General features: G+C 41.6%; 1 protein-coding gene across 1 annotated transcript; it reads right to left on the bottom strand.

The window, feature by feature from the left end:
* Window positions 1-7,127: 7,127 nt before the first annotated feature.
* Window positions 7,128-14,914, bottom strand: LOC118626570 (leukocyte elastase inhibitor-like). Its single transcript, XM_036256459.1, has 7 exons — window positions 14,838-14,914; window positions 13,518-13,693; window positions 11,432-11,569; window positions 10,795-10,912; window positions 9,737-9,879; window positions 9,486-9,653; window positions 7,128-7,738 (listed from the first exon to the last, which is right to left on the bottom strand). The coding sequence occupies exons 2-7, from the start codon at window positions 13,683-13,685 to the stop codon at window positions 7,337-7,339; spliced, it is 1,137 nt and encodes a 378-aa protein (XP_036112352.1). The 5' UTR covers window positions 13,686-13,693; window positions 14,838-14,914; the 3' UTR covers window positions 7,128-7,336.
* Between the last annotated feature and the right edge of the window lie 6,082 nt (window positions 14,915-20,996).

Consider the following 20,996-nt stretch of genomic DNA (forward strand, 5'->3'; position numbering starts at 1 on the left):
ATGTATATCAAAGCATTAAAGTATTTCTCCGACAGTGGATCATTGGGCATAAAACTGACATTTCCTATAACCCTACCGGACAAGCTCACTGTTGAACACTCATGCTACTTTAAAATCACTAATTAAAAAACAAAAAAGGGGGGAATATGGGTGAACCCCCCATGAATCAACTTTCTCTGGCAATCAATAACCTTCATTTCTTGAATCAATATCGCTTTGGCACTACGACTGTGGACCGACATTTTTAACATAAAGCATCTGCCACAGGGCCCAAGCCTTTGGTCCAGTACTGAGATCCACAGCTCACAGCAGGGGCCTGAATGGCAAAGTCCTGGAGGGTGGTTGGCACGGGGGTGAGGGTATGCTTGTGTTTTGTCTCCTACAGGTCCCCGTGGTTGGCAGCTTGGTGGATAAAACCTTACCATGCGTTGGAAGGACCGGTCCTCAACCCTGTGTCTCAGATGATGCAGCTGACCTTGGACGCCAACCGTAACACTCATGCTGTTCTCGGGGCCCCTCCCAAACCTTTCCTGGGGTTACCTGGGGAAGCCTTAAGGAGCTGCAGCAATGTTCTGAGGAAGTATTAGCTAGAGTGGGGGCTCCTCCTACCCTAGAGAATACCTTTTGGCTTACTTGTCTGTAGTCTCTACACAGTCTGGGGTATTTTGTGCTGCTTGTTTATATTATTGAGCCCTATAGTAGCAGAACACTTATATTGGGCTCATACTATGGACCCCCCTTTATTCTGCCCTGTCACTTGGTGGGATTCAGAAGCCCCATTACCTAGCAATGACACGCGCTGGACAGGAGAAACTTGGCTTCCCCCACATGGGCCCCTACAAGAGAATGAGGATTGGGTCCAGGCCAATGCCAGTGTTTCATTTTGATCAGAGCAGCCCTCCCATGTGTTTGTCCATCCATGATACCCCTGGCTGTGTTCCCATACAATCACAGTGGCAATTTTACTATAAGCTGGCCGCATCAAGCCCGGCTGCCAACTTGACCTTTATCATGGACATTGGGTTATAGCACAGACTGTCTCTCATAATTCCAAACCCCTGTGTCTATCCTCACCTGCACTACTTCTCGAGGAACCAACCTTGAGTCCGTGGCTCCATATTCGAAGCCTTGCATCTTGAGAGAAGGACAGGCCACAGCTAGCCCTTATTTGAGCCTTATTATTGAGGACTGAGGTCCTCAAGGACATTTATCTAGCAATCATCATGAATTAAACTTTTTTGCACCCTCCAGTACTTCTATTTCATGGACAAATGGAGGTCTCTTGGGACCTGTTTTCAAAGCTATCTATAAAAATTATTCTGTCCCCTGGCACACAGGAATATAAAACTGGGTTTGGTTTTCTTTATGAGGTATATATCTCATGTAAATTATACCCATGGTGGCAATTTTGCTATGACACTGACTACTGATTATACTGATTCTGTAATGATTTGCACCTCTCTCCCATATATGGCTTTAGCTGCCTCTTCTATAACTGGCTCTGAAAGTAATAATTGATTTAACATTTCTGTTAATCAACCTTATTATCCAAGCTGCATTACTAATGAAAGTATTACAACACTTAATATTGCTAGCATTATTTCTATGTGCCAAAGAGTGGAGGTATGGATACCAGTAAACCTTACTCGACAAAGGAAAGGTGAATGTGACTTAACACAATTAGTAAATCATTAGGACATTCTTCTAAAAAGAGGTTCATTGGGTGGCTCATAGCATTTATCATTTCAGCCATAGTCATTTGCTGCTACTGCAGCCATTTCAGTCACACCCTTGGCAGAATCAGTCCAAACGGCACATACAGTGGCTGAAGTGATGACTAATGTTACTAAAGATATGGTTTCCCAGACGGAGGTTGATCAAGGGATTCTAGCTTGATTAGACACCTTAGAAGCAGCTGTATTTTGCCTGGGAGAGCATGAGGAGGCTTGGCCACTCACTCTACATTACACTGTGTTTGGGAGTTTAGTCATAGTATGTGTATAACTGTATTACCTTGGAATGCCACCTTCCACTATTAAACAATGGTGAAGCAATACCTGCAAGTAGCATTTGCTGGAAACCTTGGAGGGCAATTAACCAATCTAAAAAGGGCTCAGGAAACAGTTAGTAGATATACAACAGCTTGCTCAACAGAATGCTTTGAAGGCTATCTCAGCTAATGTCTAATGGCTCAACCCAAAGCATCAATTTGAGGGTTTCAATCTTAGAATTTGAATTTTTTCCACAATTGCTTGTTTTCTTGTTTGTGTTGGCCTCATGGTACTCTGAGGGCTCCCGTGAATGGTGTCCTCTATGCAGAAGACTGAAAAGTGAGTAATGACACTCTTGTCCACTGTAGCTGTGGCGTTTCCTTAGTGTCAAGAAATGAAAATCGGGAAATATAGGGTTGAAGGTTTGGTGGTTGAACAGATGTAATCGTGAGATATGTGTTCTCGAAGCCTGGCCGGCCAAAGACAAAAGTATGTGTGAGAAACACCAGGTTGGAAAACCGCCCACCAAGGGAGTAAATGTGTAGCCAGAAAAGTAAGAAAGCTGTGTCAGCAGAGATGCTATCTCAAGGACATGATTACCTAAAGCACAGTGTAACCAAGCGAACTGCTTTGCAAATAAACCAGGCTGCATCCAGAGTTCAGGAGCATGTGCTCCCTTTCAGTGCTCCCCCTCACTCCAAGAGCATGTGCTTGTAGCTCAGTGCTTTGTGAGGACCCCAGGCATGCCGAGAGTAGGCAGGTAGCATACATTCTTATCTTCTCAAATTGCCAACTACTTTCTCCTGTAACTCTTTTCTGTGTTTGTTGTTTCATTTTAAGGGCTTAATATTGGGTACATACAAATTTAGAATTGTTATTATTATCCTAGTGAGCTAAATCTTTTTATTATTATGAAGTGTGTGCCCTTATCACTAGACAAGAAAAACCTACTTTGCATAATACTTATAGCTACATCTATTTTGATGATTACTGTTTGCATTATATATCTTTCCCATTCTTTTTCTTGCAATTTTTATTAATTTATTTTTGTTATAGATTCTTTTTCATTTTAATTCTATTTTTATGTTATTGATATATTTCCTGTAGACACCATATAGTATTTTTTCAATGTAGCCTAACCATTTTTGTCTTTTAATGAGAATGTTTTGTCATTTTACATTTTAAATGATTACTTAAATATTTGGGTTTAATGTGATACCTTGCTTTTTTTCATTTATGTTCTGTGTATCTTTTGCTCTTTTTTCTTTTCCCTTTTGGATTGGTTGTGTATTTCATGTTTTCTCTTTGGTTAATTTTGGAAGTTATGAACTGTTTTACTCTTCTTATTTGGGTTACCTTAGACAGTACAAAATGCATCCCTGACTTATCAAAATCTAATATTATTGTACAGATATGGGCCACCTACCTTCTGGATACATTTTGGAAAACACGTTGTTTGCGAGCTGTTGCAGGGCATTTGTGGTAGAGTGCACGTACACAGACCTAGAGAGTACGGTCTCCTGTAGGCCTGGGCAATATGGTGCAGCTGTTGTTCCTAGGCTAAAATCCTGTACAGCATGTCACTGTGAAAACCAATGTGAGAGCCAAGGCTGGCTTGACTCAGTAGTTAGAGCATTGACCCAAGGACCAAAGGCCTCGGTTTCGTTTTCAGTCAAGGGCATGTACCTGGGTTGCAGGTTCAATCCCCAGTCCTGGTGAGGATTGTGCCAGAAGCAACCCATTCTTGTGTGTGTCTCACATCTATCTTTTTCTCTCTTTCCCTCTCTCCCTAACACTCTATCTGAAAAACACTTAATGGAAAAATATCGAGTTAGGATTAAAAACAACAACAAAAATAAACATCTTGAGATTAAGTCCAGCACAAGAGAAAATGATGCAGGCAAGAGACAGTAATCCCAAGATGTATGAGGCTGCTGCCATTGTATTAGTCCATGTTTTACAGGACTGTTCTTTTATATAGAAAATTACCCTCTAAAATAATGATAAAATGTGTAATACAGTAACTGCATAATCCAGCAACATAGTTGTTATTATCATTATCAAATGTTATGCACTATGCATAATTGTATGTACTTTTATATGACTGGCAGCACACTGGGTTTGTTCACACCAGCATCCCCACAGACACGTGAGTAATGCCTTGCGCTATAATGTTATGATGGCTAAAACCAGGCCATTGGGATTTTTCAGCTCATTATGATATTATGGGACCACCATGGTAGATGCCGTCTGTTGCTGACCAAAATGTCATTAAGCGGCTCATGACAGCAATTGTATTTATTCTCTTTCCAAAAATTGCAAGGACTTTAAAAATTTACCTCCATTTTTCTTCCACAACATCTATGCTGTCATGTCATTTGATTTTCTATATGTTTAAAATTCCATAGGCATTATTACTATAGCTTTAAATGGTCAATATTTATTTAAATTTCTATTGACATTTTTCTTGCTTTTGTTATTTTTTTACAACACTGATGTTCCTTTTGCATAAGTAATATTCTCTAGAATTTTTTAAAGGTCTACTGAAGGTGAAATATCTCTTAGTTTTTGTTTGTCTGAAGATCTCATGGGGAGTATTATTCCTGGGTATAGAATAATTCTGGGTTGGAAGGGTTTTGGGGTAGTGTTTTCCTCAGCATGTTAAAGGAATCAGTCTATAATCTCTGGCTCTCATAACCGCTGCTACTAATAGCTGTTCCTCTGAGGATACTTTGTCTTTTTTCTTTGGTTGTTTTTATTTTATTTCTTCCATGATCATCTCTTCCGTCTTTGGACTTCTGCAGAGTCACTAGGATATGACTAGAGATAGATTTCTTTGTTGTATCCTACTTGGGAGTTGAGTAGGACTTCTAAAATTTGTGAATTGATGTTTATATGTTTAGAATAAACATTTTAAATGTTAGGTCTTTAGATATTATTCTGCACCATACTTTCTCGTGTCTTCTCTTTTCCTGTTAAGCATCTTTTTACTGACTATTTTGAGTTTCTTATCTTTCCTTTTATAATTTCCACTCTTTGTCTTTCTAGGCTATACTTATCATAGTTATCTTTCAGGAAGAAATCATAGATAATTTCTCCTGGTCCAACAATTCACGTCTTCTCTGTCTAATTTGTGGATTAATATTATCTGTTTAGTTTTTCATGTATTATTGTATGTTTGAGTTATAGGACTTCTATTTCATTTTTATTCAATTGTGCAGTGTCTCTTTTACATTATTTGAAACATTTAACCTTGTCATTTATCAACTTAATAATAGAAAACAGTGTTGTTTTATAATTTCTGTGTAATGATTTCGACATTTGGGGCCTCTGTACTTCTGTTTGCATCATCTCTTCTTTGTGCTGATTTTTGTTCATGTTGCCACAGCTCCTCACCAATCCAGTAATCCTTGATTATGTGCTGGATAGCGTATGTAAAAAGGTTATAATAAAAACAATTTGAGTTTTATGGGTACTCTTCCCCCAGAAATGATTTTTCTTTGTTTCTGCCATGTGCCTCTGGGTAGTAGCAAATCATAGTATATGCAATGTAATTTCAGGAACTGGAATAATTGGGACAGTCTAAGGACTTACATCAGGGCTGCATTCTAAGCCCTTTCACTCACACTTGTAGAGTTTAGCTCTTAAGGAGCCAAACGAAAGCACAAGAGTTATAATGGGGTCACCATTCCATGCAGGCCAAAACTCTGCCTGCCTGGCCTTGAACATCATCGAAATGCCTGCTTCATGTCTTATTTATCTCTTATGGATTGGAAAACGTTTCTGGGGCAATAGTGACCCCAATTTCCATTGTCACCAATTTATTCTAGATTGCTGAGTAATTCTTCATAATCACATAAGATCCCCCTTGCCTTTGGGGTAATGATTGATGGTGTTTTTTGTTGTTGTTTTTTGTTTTGTCGTGTTAAGAGATCTGAATTTTCTCCTTCACCATTATAGGAATTAGATACTCTCCACATAAAATATAAATGAGATTCTAGTTTCTGCTCTGTTATTCACTAGTTGTTTTAACCTTCAATTCTTTATTTGTAGTCCATGGGCCTGCTCCCTCATATATAAAAGGAAGGATTTGAGCAGAGTTGCTTGTGACCCTGCAATTCAGTTTCTACTTGATTAGTACAATTTACTCTAAATCACTGAGCAGATTTTAGGATAAGGAGCCCAAGTAGAAGAATTAGAAAATGCAGTAATTATTGCTTTTCCTACAGCTAAGAGAACCTGGAATATGTTTAGTGTTAGTAAGTATTTTAAGAAGAATTGGAAGGAAAGCTTCCCAGCTGTAGACTTGTTAACGTCTTTTTATGCCAAGGAGTCACCCACCACCGTCGTGGATGTCAGTAGAGTGAGGCCATGAATCCCATTACAGTCCTGTCTTTCCTGAGATGGGGTAGGAACAGGAAGACACTGACATCAGTCTGGCTAGCAGAATCTTAGGAAACTTTATTAGTCAGCCCATCAGCTTTGTGGAAGCTACAAAATTAGGATTTCAGGATCCATGCCAAGGAGTACATTGGATAAAGTTTTATAATAATCAAAGAGATCCCTGCCCCACATGCAATATTGCATAAAGCGGTTCCATTACTATAACCATATGTATCTGATGATGGGAGTTAACAAGCACAGTTAACAGGGAGATCTCTGCCCCTCTTTTTGCTTAACAGTCTCTCCTACTACATATTTCTTTTGCAGTTCTTGGAATCTTTGTGATAAGATGCCTACTTTTTGATGCCTTGTGATAACACACAAACTAAATATGAGGTAGGTTAAAGGAAAATAAAAAAGGGAAGATTAAAACCAAGTAGCTCTATAATGGCTGAAAAACAGAAGGGCTGTAATGGAATACTAATCCTGGGGAACAAAGGGTCCGATACACTGGCCAAGGCAAATATGTCTTCATAATCCAACCCTTAATAGTCTGCTCTCCAATATTTCAATTGAGTAAGTTTTTAAGTCTCCCTTAAACAATCAGAGCATCTCTGTTGTATGGCTTCCAGAAGTCTGTCTGTGAAACAGATTACAGCTTTATAATTTTTCCCATGGCTATCAAGAGAGTATAGCAGTTCCACAGATTACTACATTGTGAAGAATCTCTACATTTGAGTGATGCATTCAAAAACAATCACTAAAATTTTTCAGTATAAAAAAGGAAAAGAGATACCCATGCCAAAGATCATAGATGTAAACAGCCAACACAACTGACCTCACAAAGGAAATAAAATCTTTGTTTTGAGATGGTAGTTTTATTACTGAAGATACATAAAAATTATCACCATTGAAAGTGGGGGTAGTGAAGCCCTGAGCTTGGTCTTGTATTTCCACAGACTCTAAGGAGAAGCAAGTCTGCCTAAGAAGAGGATGTTAGTTGAGGGGTTGTGTCGAATGAAGAAAATGAATGGATGGTCAACCACAAATTGTTCCTGTGGCATAAGCATCTTGAAAGTCACAACACCTGCTGTGGCGGCCGCCGCCTCTGTTCCCTCCTCATTCACTTCTACGAAAGACTTGTGGACAATTTGTGATACAAAAAGATCTCTGGCTCCTGACATGCCAGACAGATCAGCCTTGCTATTAAAGAGATCCTCTACACCCAGGCGGGCCAGGGGAGAGTTGAGGTTGTAGCTGTCTTCCAGCTTGAACCTGGGCAGGTGGACATTGACTTCAATGAGATGCAGATTCTCAGGTCTGGTCCACTCATGCAGTTTTTCCAAAGTCAGCTGTTCCTCAATCTGGAATGAGAATGGGCCAAAGAAGAGGGGAGAACAGTTTCATGTAAGGAAACAAACCTTTATTTATTCATTCATTCATTCATTCATTCATTTAAATCCTCACTCGAAGATATTTTTCTTCTGATACAGTGGGAGGGAGAGAGAGAGAGAACATCGACATGAGATGGACATGTCGACTGGTTGCCTCCCAGAGACCCTGACCACGGCCAGGGAATAAACACAGCTGAGGTATGTGCCCTTGACCAGAATCAAACCTGCGACTCTGGCGCGCAGGCAGATCCTCTACCACATAGCCAAACCATCCACTGCAACAAAGCATTATTTAAAAGAAGGGGCTCATAATATAAGTTGCTAATTATTTTCCTTCATGTTTTATGCCAAAAAAGATTCCATTTGGAGGATTTCTTTTTTTTTTTCCAGCAATTGGTGATAACAGAACAGAGCTGAGTTCCAAGCCATCAAGGGCCCAACAACAGGGACTTTGGACATTGGATCCATGAGTGATCCATCCTTCCACCCACCCACCCATCCATCCAGGTCATCTGATACCCCTGCCACACTGGAATACCAAAACAGCCACAATGGATGTTATTACTTTAACTGCTTCACTGGTGGAAGGAAATTTTAAAACTTTTCTTCTATTTATTCCACTCTATTTATTCTCAACACTACTGATAACTGTGGTTATCTGTGAACCTCACAGTGCTGAAGAAATCTCCAATAGGTTTATCTCCTAGGTAAAAATAAAAAAGGGCTTAGTTCCTGATCTAAAATGGGGGAGGGTGTAATTATTGTACCTACTTATAGCATTGTTGAGAACATTAAATGAGTTAATGTATACAAAACAACTTGACACATCCTAAGAGCTATAAAAATGTCAGCTATTATCATTACTATTGTTACTACTACTGGACCAGAATGGAAACATTATTCCACTTGTTCTATTGATGCTGATTATCCCTTTCATGAGGCTAGAGGATTTCTTTCACAATAAGAGAAGAGACATATAAGGAAATGCAATTAAATTAGGAACACACTGATTTTAATACATACTTCATACATGCAAACGACCAATATTAGACCCCTTCCTGATAACAAGTGTGATTACGAAGACGGTAGAAAAAAGCACACAGAAGCCTAAAGACACTAAAGAAAAACTATAAGCTGCAGTTTTACCTAGTCCTAGCCAAGCAAGAAATGTCACCACCTTTAAATTAATTAAAATAGAAACATCATACCAAGTTTATATTGCAATATAGGCATAGCTATCAAGCTAATGAGAAACATGAGCCTTTTATACCATTGTATCTCTCAGAAAAGTAATTCATACTTTATATGAATAATGATGAAATTGAGCCATATGCAACAGCATTTCCTACAAGAGGAAACTATGTACTATGAATATTTAGGGTCTTTTTAATTTAAATTTTCAATGGACAAAACACTTCTAACTTTACTGCACTTTTCTCTAAAGTTCCCTTAAGTGAGTTTCCATGAGCTGCCACTGACCCATGTTCAATAATATAGATCGTTAGATGTCCCCACCACAGCTGTGCAGCGACAGGAGCTGAAAACCTAAACGTAGGGCTTCAGAGTAGCAAACATTGATAGAATAAATCTCAAAGGGATGACACAGTTTGGGAAGAAAAGTCCAGTAACATCATGACAAGGACCTACCACAGGACATACACACAGGCAGCATCGCTGTGTCAGAAGGAACACGAGGCCTGAGCCCAGGAGCCCTCACCTGCTTCAGACCCGTGGCCTCGTCCTCGATGTCATCTGGCAGCAGGATGACCATGCTGAGCTCCCCGCCTCGGTAAGGCAGTTCCAGCACACGGCACTTAAGCTCCTCGATGTAGCCATATGGAAATTTCTTCTTCTGATACATCATTTTCACTGTTTTTGTGTCTTTCTGGAAAATTGAGAAGACAAGTCACTCACATTATTATCTGCATTCTTTAGAGCAAAGAGTAATTTCATAATTGCGACCCTCACCTTATTCAATCTGAAGGGCGCATCGGTCGTGGCCTTTTCACTGAATTTCTCCTGCCAACTTCCTTTGAAATAGATGGCGTTAACCAGCACCAGTTTAGTCATATCATTAACCACACCTGAAGCCAGCAATTCTGGAATTTTCCCTGAAAGATAAAGCAAGCTCAAAAAAACAACTCACATATCAGAATTCTATATTTCAGCTGACATTTGATCAGCACTAAAATGCAATTCAAATACATTTTTTTATTTAATTTTTGTTAACATGTTAAGTTAGGAATCCCTTCTAGGATGTTTCAACTTTAAATAAACCACTAAAGGGTTTCAGGTCTAAAAACAGGAAACTTCTTTGCAGTGTATGAGAAACAACAAGCCTACTTCAGTGAATGGCCATTCTTTTCAGGCACAGAAGTATTCCTTAGTGAAAAGGATTCCGGGCACTAGTAAATACATCACTTGTGCGAATCCTCCAGGTGGAAGCTACTCTCACAGAAGGTGTTAACACACACGCAGCGGGTAGGACCGTGACTCCACTGCAACACGAGTCCCCCTGTGCCCACAGCGGGCGTGAAGAGCCGGGCAGGGGAGGCGGGTCAGCTGGTCCTCGGCCCTTCCTTCAGTGGGGCAGAGAGAGCTGAGGGGACCGCGGGGCACGGCCAGTCCCCCCGCCGCCCTGAGCGCGTCCACAGGGTGTGTGCCGGGTATTCCTGCCACGGCACTTTGTGCCACAAGTGTGACAATATTCTTTTCCGTGATTGGGGCCAGGCCGGGTTTTCCTCAAAGCTTTATCCTTGTGACTCCACATTCAATGTTAGGTTTAATCTTAAATTGTAGATTTGTGACCTTATGGGGAGAAAGTTCAGCTGCTTCAGCGAAACCGTGTGTAAGTTTCCACTTTGAGGAGTTTCCTCAGTGGACAGCTGTGTGGCGCTGGGCAGGGGCAGACTGACCCCAGGGCCAGGATGAGGCAGAGGAAAGGGCCGGGGGTCACCTGAAGGTGGGAAGGTGGAGGGAGGACAAGAAGGACCAGGTCAATGAGTGCGTGGGGCCCACTCTCTTACCTTCTGTCTGCCCTTTGACCCACTCGTTGATCACGCGTCTGGCACCTTCAGAGGCGCGCTGGAAGTCCACACTCGCCAGGTCAGCGCCGTATGCCGTCCGAGTTGCAGCTAAGAACTCCTGTTTGAAAAGCAAGGAACCAAATGTCACGGATAACTCCTACTACATGCAGAAATGTTTCCAAAATCCTTCAAAGCAACAGAAATGGTGTTAAAGGCATAAATTTCAATGGAACAAAAAAGTTCTATCCCTTATACTTTTTGCATTACAGTGAAAAACATGTAACATTAAACTAACCATTGAACCACTTTTAAGGGTACAGTTCAGTAGTTTGGTGGTGTATAAAATTTACCTCTTCTTTTCTATGCTTTGACCAACATGTCCCTATATAAGTATATACTGATTATTCTTGGAACTGAATTATGAAATTCACTTTTGCTGGTCAAACAGTCAGGGTCAGTCTTCCCCTGTGAAGACTATAAAATGAAATCATATCTATTAATGGGGATACTCTCATGTTTTAATTCTGTGTCATTTTTCTGAATGTTTATAAAAATAAATCTGACTTCTGTGCCTTGGTGTGCTGAAAAGTGTCCTCATGGTCCAGTGAGGTTAAGAACATGAACGTGAAGTACTTACAGGGAGGAAATGGTAGCTTTTTTCTCCGTATAACCTGTTAGCAAGTTTCAGAACGTAGGGAGCTCCACGCTTGTTGATGTCCGCATTCAGACTCTGAAATCTTGAATGAATCTCCTTAACCCCATCAAAATGAAGAGTCTAAAACGAAGAAAACACTATAAGTGTTATAACCACTTACTTTGAACCGGTGTCCTTGGCATTTGCTTCTATCAAATTAATGTGTTTTTGTTACTAATGATTGATAATACCCAGCCCTTTAAAGTAATTCCCAATACCTTATTACTTTTTCATTGGAGAAAAAAGAATAGCGAATGCAAAATTTATAACTTTCTAAGACATAAAAATTGCATTAGGAATGGTTTTGATATCACTTTTTGTTATATAGTAACGAAAGCATGAGTGGTTAATGAGGTAAATATTTAGAGATGTCTGTTTTATCCCCTAAAAAATGGTAATTCGTATGTTCATATGCAAATTCCATATCAAGTACAGTATCACAGGAAGATCTCAGCTCAACAGAAGACATAAGAACCCTCAATATGCGGGAACACAGAGACACTACAACATGGGCGGTTTCAAACTCACACCATGAGCACAGGTAACTCATTTAAAAATAACATCTATAAACTGCACATTTAGTAAAAGTTTATTTCCTTATTACAAATCAAGCATCCCTTTATGGATTTATGATACCTGGGCTGGTTGTTTACTTCAGCACACAAAGAACACACCCACACAATGCACAAAGTCCAGTCACTCACCGAGCTGTGTCATGTTTGCACAGTTGCTATGATTCATCTACTCTAATGGAAATATGGAGGGAACCCCTAAATCTATTCTTGCTGAGGTAATACAGTCCCTGGAACAACCTCATAATAGAGGCTGATATTACCCTACAAAGAGCAACCAATTAATAACCAGGGGTTAAAAAAATGGGTGGATTTTGGAAAACTTAAAAATGCTTTCATGTCTGTAGTGATCAATATGGTTGGTTTTCAGAAATTACAGAATTAGAAGCTTTGCGGCTGGATCAGGTCGATAAGTGGAAACCAGGGCTGGGCCTTCCCCAGTTACAGGCACCAGGTAATCTGACCGGTAGGTGAGAAGACCTTCACTTTTGGGACTTCTTTCCCCTGCTTCTGAGGAAAGCCCAGTTCCCCTCTCAGAATTAAACAAAGAACACAGCACAGAAGTGCCCTCCATGCCCATTAGGGCCAGGTGGAAGGCTGGGCATAGCTTCTGCTCCTGCTGTAAGAGTGACCTGCCACACCAACCGAGGCTTGGTTCTGTCCCTGCAGATGCCACACCTCACCTGTCTCCTCTCCGTGCAGGGCCCTGCTGCCCACACAGGCACTTGGTGCCAGCCCAGGGCTCGGCCTCAGGGTACAAATCACAAGGTCACCTCTTCCCTCAAGAAGGTGACACCACCACCTTCTCCAGTGTGGTGCCTTCCCTACGTGCCCTTTTGTGCGTAAAATATAGACAGGCATTATTTATGAGTGGCGGGTCACATGCAAAGCAGAAACTGAAACATCTTCATCCAGGAGGAGATGCTGTCAAAGGTTTGCCCACTGGAATAGAAACAGCACACGACAGGGGTTTGGGCAGCTTTCTTCACTGCTGTGTCCTCAGCCAAACTAAAAACTGTGCCTGGCACACAGCATATGCTCAGTAAAAACTCAATCATGAATCAAAGCCTCCATAAAAAGGAACTGTTCACCAGGCTGGAGTGACTCAGTGGATGAGCATCATCCCATGGACTGAGAGGTCCCAGTTCGATTCCTGGTCAGGGCACATGCCTGGATGTGGTGTGGAACCCAGTAGGGGCCGTGCAGGAGGCAGCAGATGGATGTGTCTCTTTCTCATGGAAGTTTCTATCTCTCTCTCTTCCTCTCTCAAAAGTCAATAAAAACATATTTATACTTAAATAATGAATTGCTCTTGAGGCTTTTCTGAAAGTCTGGCCTCATAACGTATGGCTGTGGAACAAAGAATTCAGTTTTGTAAATACCCCATGAAAGCTCAAAGCACAACACTTTAGCGCAGACTCGCCGGGAACCAGACTACTTTGTTTGTTTCTGCTGACCTTGGACATCTGTGCGGCAGTAGCGCCTCTGGCCCCCAGAAAGACCATGGCCAGCGCGGATGAAATGCTGATGGGAGAGATGAAGATGTTTCCAGTAGGGTTCTTCTCATTCAGGGTGCGGAAGAGGTCCAGTGCAAACCGGGTGTTGGCCACACTTAGCTGCTCCATGGTGAGGGCTGCAATGCAGAACAGAGGCCCATGCACCCCAGAAAATTAGGCAATGAAATTTCTCCATGTCTTCCTCACCCTGAAACACCCTGGAACTTGCACTTCTTTTCTTTACACAGGAGGCAAGAACACTGTCTCAGGAGCACAAAGGTGGGAACTAGGGAGAAGCGGCCGAGGACCCACCGGAGACCCAGGTGCAGGACCCAGGTATACTAAAGGGCCCCGACCTGGCAGACATAGCAGCCAGGACTGGCCCTTTCCTACCAAGTTTGGGAGATCACTGATGGCCCACCTTTACCTGAAACAAGAATGTTTCTATTAGAAAACCATAGCTACCTACTTTGCATTAAAGCAAATGGCAGCAACGTGACATAATTGTCTTCATTTTCAGGATACAGTTGCTAATGTTTCGAGAGGTTAAGGGGCCCAAGTCTTACAGCTGGGAGAGAATAGGAGAGTTTGAAAAGCCAGCACAGGTCCCAGGGTCAGATGGTGCAGCCCACCTGGGGAAGGTGACAAGCATCCTCTGTGACACGCCCTGGGGGTGAGGGTGACCAGGCCTCCACCTCAGCTCAGCAGCCCCCTTAGGAATCCTGACTCCTCTCAGAGCCTTCGTTTCCCACACACTGGCCAGGAAGAACTACTTGTGCTGTTTGCTTCTCGTGTAATACATTGAATTATTACTGTTGTCCTCGGAAAGGAATCTCTAGGGTCCCTCCCTCCCTCCCTCCCTCTGCAGCAATGAGAAGCGATTCTTCTGGGGCTTCCTAGAATCTGTCACAAACAGCTGTGGGCCGAAGGGAGTTCCCGAAGGAAGGAAAACATTCCCATCTCAGGCTTCAGCTCTGGTTTCAGACACAAAGCTCTCCCTTCCCTCCCTGGCAGGCTGGCAGTCCTGGGGCCCCGGTCGTGGGGCAGGTGAACCGGGTCGCCCCGGGGGTGTGGCTCACGGCCTTGGGCTGGGGCCCCATGGCTCAGGTGGGCAGCGCAGGGCGCAGTCCCCGGGAACCGGCAGCTGCTGAGGTGACTCCGGGCCAAGGAGGGCCAGGGAGGTGCAGGGCGGAGGAGGCTCTCAGATCCAGGCCCTGGGCCGCCCTCCCCTGCCGGCCCGCTCAGTCCCACTTTCCTAGCGGGCCCCATGCCCGGCCTTACCCGCTGCTTGCTGCCTGGGCGGGAGCCTGAGTCTGGCACAGAGGGCAGAGCAAGGAATGTCCTATATAGTGGCGGAAGTGGAGGGCAGCTGCCCTGGCATCAGAGGGCGGGGGAAGGCAAAGGGGCGGGAGGGGCAGAAAAAGGGGCGGGGGGAGGGTGATTAGAGAAAAAAGGGGCGGGCACACAATGGGCCCTCCCCCTAAGTAACTTCCTAGGCTCTGGGCATTGTCATGTAGAAGCCAGTTGAGGGTGGACTCCCTGCAGTGGCCCTCAGGAGATTCGCACCTTTTTGAATCTAGGCAACCTGACATCTCGGGCAAGGAATTGATGGCCTCGTTCTTGCCTAGCTGTGCATGACTTGAGGTGACATAATGTGTCACCTGTTATAGGCAAACTAGTCCCTTCTGAATCTCATCTATATACTCCAAATTCTGGTTTTTGTTTGTTTCTGTGATGGAAGAGGCGGTGTAGGGACCTGGAGGATAAGAAAAGACAATCAGATGTCAGCTGATGATCACCGGCATCAATACAACACCGACAGGAATCCCTATTTCCGGTTGGGGAAGCAGGAGATTTTGTTCAGTCAAACAATTCAGTTGTGATACAGCACAGGGTGAGAACAGCCCTGCTGTCAACAGCTCAGTAGTGTTACAGCTCACATATAAATCAGCTGTGCAAGGTGGTCCCCTCTGGCAGCCAGCAGGCTCTGCTCCGTTCTGCTCCAGTCCAGTGTCTTCTGTTTCTTCAGGAAACACAGGCTTGGTGCAAAGGGAAAGTGGCTCCCAGAGCCAGAAAGAACCTGCCTTATGTAGTGAGGAGTCACTACTGCTTATCTCTAATTGATCCATCCTCAGGCAGAGGAAGATCTACAACCTCACAGCTTGATTGCTCCAAAAATCACTGTGCTGATTGGTCAGAATGGAGCGGCTCTGATTGGTTAGTGAAAATGCTGATGAGGATATAGGTGCAGAGGTCCAATTGCATGAGGACAGCCTCAGTCCCACTGGTTGAAATGGGATTCCAGGAACTCCTCTGCAGGGGCTGGCTCAGCTGCAGGAACAGAGTGCAGGTAGGCCGTCCAGTGTGCAAGGCAGTAGTTCAGTGCAGGCTTCTATCTGAGTGAGAGGCCTGTGTGTGAAAATGACTGCTAGACTCTAGACCAGAGGTTCTCAACCTGGGGGTCAAATGACCCTTTCACAGGGGTCGCCAAAGACATAACAGTAACAAAATTACAATTATGAAGTAGCAACAAAAATAATGTAATGGTTGGGGGTCACCACAACATGAGGAATTGTATTAAAGGGTCGAGGCATTAGTAAGGTTGAGAACCACTGCTCTAGATATATTGTTGTGTTGCTTTCATTTATTTTTTTATATTTAATTTAATTAATTTATTTATTTTTAATTAATTTTTGTTACAGTTGTTTCTCCTTTTCCCCCCACTGATCCCCCCTTCCCCTCCCTCCATGCCCTGTCTCCAGTTTGTTGACCATATCCACTGTTCATGCACACATGCATATAAGATCTGTGGTTTATCTCTCCCCCACCACCACCTCTCCTGGGGATTGTCAGTCTGTACCCCACTTCCATGTCTCTGGGACTACCCCAGTCCTCAGACTGTTATGTTCATTATATTCCACAAATAAGTGAGATCATATGATACTTGTCTTTCTCTGTTTGGCTTGTGTCACTTAGGATGATACTTTCCAGGTCCCTGCATGTAGTCTCAAAGGATAAGAGATCTTTCTTTCTTACAGCTGCGTAGTACTCCATTGTGTATATGTACCACTGCTTTTTTATCCATTTGTCTACTGATGGACACTTGGGTTGTTTCCAGATCTTAGCTCTTGTAAATAGTGCTGCTACAAACATGGGGGTACATATATTCTTTCTGATTGGTGTTTCAGGCTTCTTAGGGTATATTCCTAGAAGTGGGATCACTGGGTCAAATGGAAGTTCAATTTTTAAATTTTTGAGGTAACACCATATTGTTTTCCATAGTGGCTGCACCAGTCTGCATTCCCACCAGCAGTGTACTAGAGTCCCCTTTTCTCCACACGCTCGCCAACACTTGTTGTTTGATGATTTGTTGATGGCGGCCATTCTGACAGGTGTGAGGTGATAGCTCATTGTTGTTTTAATTTGCATCTCTCTGATGATTAGTGATGATGAGCATTTCTTCATATGTCTCTTAGCCATTTGTATGTCCTGTTTGGAGAGGTGTCTATTCAGCTCCTCTGCCCATTTTCTAATTGGGTTCTTTGTCTTCCTTTTGTTGAGTTGTATGAGCACTCTATATATATTGGAAATTAATCCCTTATCTGATATATCATTGGCAGTTATGCTCTCCCATACAGTGGGTAGCCTTTCCGTTCTGATGATTGTATCTTTCGCTGTGCAGAAGCTTTTGAGTTTGATGTAGCCCCATGTGTTCATTTTCTCCTTTGTTTCTATTGCCTTAGGTGATGTATCAGTGACAATTCTGCTGTGTATGATGTCTGAAATTTTGTTGCCTACAGTTTCTTCTAGAATTTTACGGATTCATGAGTCACATTTAAGTCTTTTATACATTTTGAGTTTATTCTTGTGTAGGGTGTAAGTTGATGGTCTAGTTTCATTTTTCTGCATGTAGCTATCCAATTTTCCCAGCACCATTTATTGAAGAGGCTATCCTTACTCCACTATATGCTCTTGTCACCTTTGTCAAATATTAATTGAGCATATTGCCTTGGGTCCATTTCTGGGTTCTCTGTTCTGTTCCACTGGTTTATATTCCTGTTTTTGTGCCAGTACCAGGCTGTTTTGATTACGGTGGCTTTGTAGTATAACCGGAAATCTGGTAATGTGATCCCTCCAACTTTGTTCTTCCTTTTCAAGATTGCTATGGCTATTCGAGGTCTTTTTTGGTTCCATATGAACTTTTGAAGTACTTGTTCTAATTCTGTGAAGTATGCCATTGGAATTTTGACGGGGATTGCATTGAAACTATAGATTGCTTTGGGTAATATGGACATTTTAATGATGTTAATTCTCCCAATCAATGCACAGGGTATGTGCTTCCACTTTTTTATATCTTCCTCTATTTCTTTTTCAATGACCTGTAGTTTTCTGTGAATAGGTCCTCTATTTCTTTGGTTAAGTTAATATCTAGGTGTCTTAATTTTTTTGCCACAATGGTAAATGGGATTTTTTTCTTAGTTTCTCTTCCTGTGAGTTCATCCTTGGTGTATAAGAATGCCATCGATTTCTTGACATTAATTTTGTATCCTGCTACTTTGCCAAATTCATTGATTAAGTCTAGTAAATTTTTGATGGAGTCTTCGGGGTTATTTACGTATAGTATCATGTCATCTGCAAATAATGACATTTTTACTTCCTCCTTTCCAATTTGGATCCCTTTTATTTTTTCTTCCTTTCTGATTGATGTGGCTAAGACTTCCAGTACTATGTGAAATAAGAGTGGCGAAAGTGGGCATCCTTGCCTTTTTCCTGTTCTTAAGGAAAATGCTTTTAGTTTTTGCCCATTAAGTATGATGTTGGCTGTAGGTCTTTTATATATGGCCTTTATTATGTCTAGATCTGATCCCTCTATTCCCACATTGCTGAGCGTTTTTACAGAAATGGATGCTGGATTTTGTTGAAGGCTTTTTCGGCATGTGATATGATCATGTGGTTTTAATTATTCATTTTATTTATGTGGTGTATCACGTTTATTGATTTGCGAATATTGTACCAGCCTTGCATCCCTGGGATGAATCCCACTTGGTCATGGTGGATAATTTTTTTGGCGTATTGCTGGAGCCGATTTGCTAGTATTTTGTACAGGATTTTGGCATCTATGTTCATCAGGGATATTGGCCTGTAGTTTTCTGTCTTTGTAGTGTCTTTTTTTGGTTTTGGAATTAGAATTATGCTGGCTTCATAAAATGAGTTTGGAAGTCTTCCTTCTTCTTGAATTTTTTGAAATAGTTTGAGGAGAATTGGTGTTAGTTCTTCTTTGAATGTTCAGTAAAACTCCCCTGTGAAACCATCCGGGCCTGGGCTTTTGTTTGCTGGGAGAGTCTTGATTACATCTTCAATTTCTTCTGTTGTTATTAGTCAGTTCAATTTTTCTATCTCTTCCTGGTCCAGTTTTGGGAGACTATGTGTTTCTAGAAATTTGTCCATTTCACATAGATTGTCGAATTTGTTGCCATATAATTGTTCATAGTAGTTGTTAACGATCTTTTGTATTTCTGTGGTGTCAGTTTTTACTTCTCCTCTTTCATTTCTGATTTTGTGTATTTGGGTTCTCTCTCTTTGTTTCTTGGTGAGTCTAGCTAAGGGTCCATCAATCTTGTTTATCTTTTCGAAAAACCAGCTCTTTCTTTCATTGATCCTTTGAATTGTTTTTTTGGTCTGTATGTTGTTTATTTCTGCTCTGATCTTTACTATTTTCTTCCTTCTACTTGCTCTGGGGTTTTCTTTTTGTTTTCTCTCTAGTTCCTTAAGTTGTGAGGTTAGATAGTCTATTAGAGATTTTTCTTGTTTTTTTGAGGTAGGCCTGTAGTGCTATAAACTTCCCTCTCAGAACTGCTTTCGCTGCATCCCATAGAGGTTGTGTTGTTGTGGCTTCATTTTCATTGGTTTCCAGGAAGTTTTTAATTTCTTCCTTAATCTCCTCGGTGACCCATTCATTGTTTAATAACATTTTATTTAGCTTCCATGTGTTCAAATGTCTTTGCATGTTCTTGTTGCGATTGATTTCTAGTTTCATGCCATTGTGATCTGAGAAGATGCTTGATATGATTCCAGCCTTCTTGAACTTGTAGTGACTTAGTTTGTGCCCTAACACGTGGTCTATCTTTGAGAATGTCCCATGTGCACTTGAAAAGATGGTGAATTCTGTAGTTTTGGGGTGTAATTCTCTGTAGATATCTATTAAATACATTTAGTCTAGTGCTTCATTTAGAGTCTCTGTTTCCTTGCTAATTTTTTGTCTAGAGGATCTATCCCGTGATGTCAGCGGGGTGTTGAAGTCCCCTGCTATGATTGTATTGCTATCGATTTCTCCTTTGAAGTCCTCCAGAAGATTTTTAATATATTTTGGTGCTCCTATATTGGGTGCATATATGTTTATCAAGGTTATATCTTCCTGTTGGATAGATCCTTTCAATATTATGTAGTGGCCTTCTTTGTCTCTAGTTATGGCCTTCATTTTGAAGTCTATTTTATCAGATATGAGTATTGCTACCCCAGCTTTTTTTTCCTTTTTGTTTGCTTGGAAGATTTTTTTCCATCTCTTCACTTTCAATCTATGTGAGTTTTTTGTTGTGCTGTGGCTCTCTTGTAAACAACATATAGATGAGTCATGCTTTCCTATCCAATCAACTACTCTGTGTCTTTTTATGGGAGCATTCAATCCATTTACATTTAAGGTGATTATTGATATGTACTTATTTATTGCCATTTTTGTTTAATGTGGTTCTATTTTTCTTCCCATTTCTCCTGCTAATTACAGCAGTCCTTTTACCATTTCTTGCAGTGCTGGTTTGGTGCTAATGTATTCCCTTAGCCTTTTTTTGTCTGGGAAGCTCTTTATTTGACCTTCCATTTTGAATGATAGCCTTCCTGGGTAGAGTAGTCTTGGATTCAGATCCTTTTTTTTTTTTCATGACCTTGATTACTTCATGGCATTCCCTTCTGGCCTGTAGTGTTTCTTGTGAGAAGTCAGCTGAGAGCCTTATGAGATTTCCTTTGTAGGTAACCTGTTGCTTATCTCTTGCTGCTTTTAGGATTCTCTCTTTGTCTTTAATTTTTGGCAGTTTGATTACTATGTGTCTTGGTGTGGGCTTGTTTGGGTTCTTCTTATTTCGGGCTCTCTGTGCTTCTTAAACTTGAATGCCTTCTTCCTTCACCAAATTAGGGAAGTTTTCTGTCACTATTTCTTTGAATATATTCTCTAACCCTTGCTCATTTTCTTCTTCTTCGGGGACCCCTATAATGCGAATATTATTACGTTTCCAGTTGTCCTACAGTTCTCTTAAGCTGTCTTCCTGTTTTTTTAATCGTTTTTTCCTTTTGGTTTTCTGATTGGTTGATTTTTTTCTACCCTGTCTTCTAATTCACTGATCCGGTCTTCATCTTCCTCTACTCTGCTTTTTAGACCTTCCAATGTGT

Source organism: Molossus molossus, unplaced genomic scaffold (assembly GCF_014108415.1).
Source record: "Molossus molossus isolate mMolMol1 unplaced genomic scaffold, mMolMol1.p scaffold_m16_p_12, whole genome shotgun sequence".
Lineage (NCBI taxonomy): Eukaryota > Metazoa > Chordata > Mammalia > Chiroptera > Molossidae > Molossus > Molossus molossus.

Excerpts from the sequence above, each read along its gene's own strand:
- LOC118626570 (XM_036256459.1), bottom strand. The coding sequence starts at position 13,685 with ATGGAGCAGCTAAGTGTGGCCAACACCCGGTTTGCACTGGACCTCTTC. Across the intron at positions 10,913-11,431 it reads AAAGCTACCATTTCCTCCCT|GAGTTCTTAGCTGCAACTCG; the intron begins GTAAGTACTTCA and ends CTTTTCAAACAG. Across the intron at positions 7,739-9,485 it reads AGGCCACGGGTCTGAAGCAG|ATTGAGGAACAGCTGACTTT; the intron begins GTGAGGGCTCCT and ends TTCTCATTCCAG.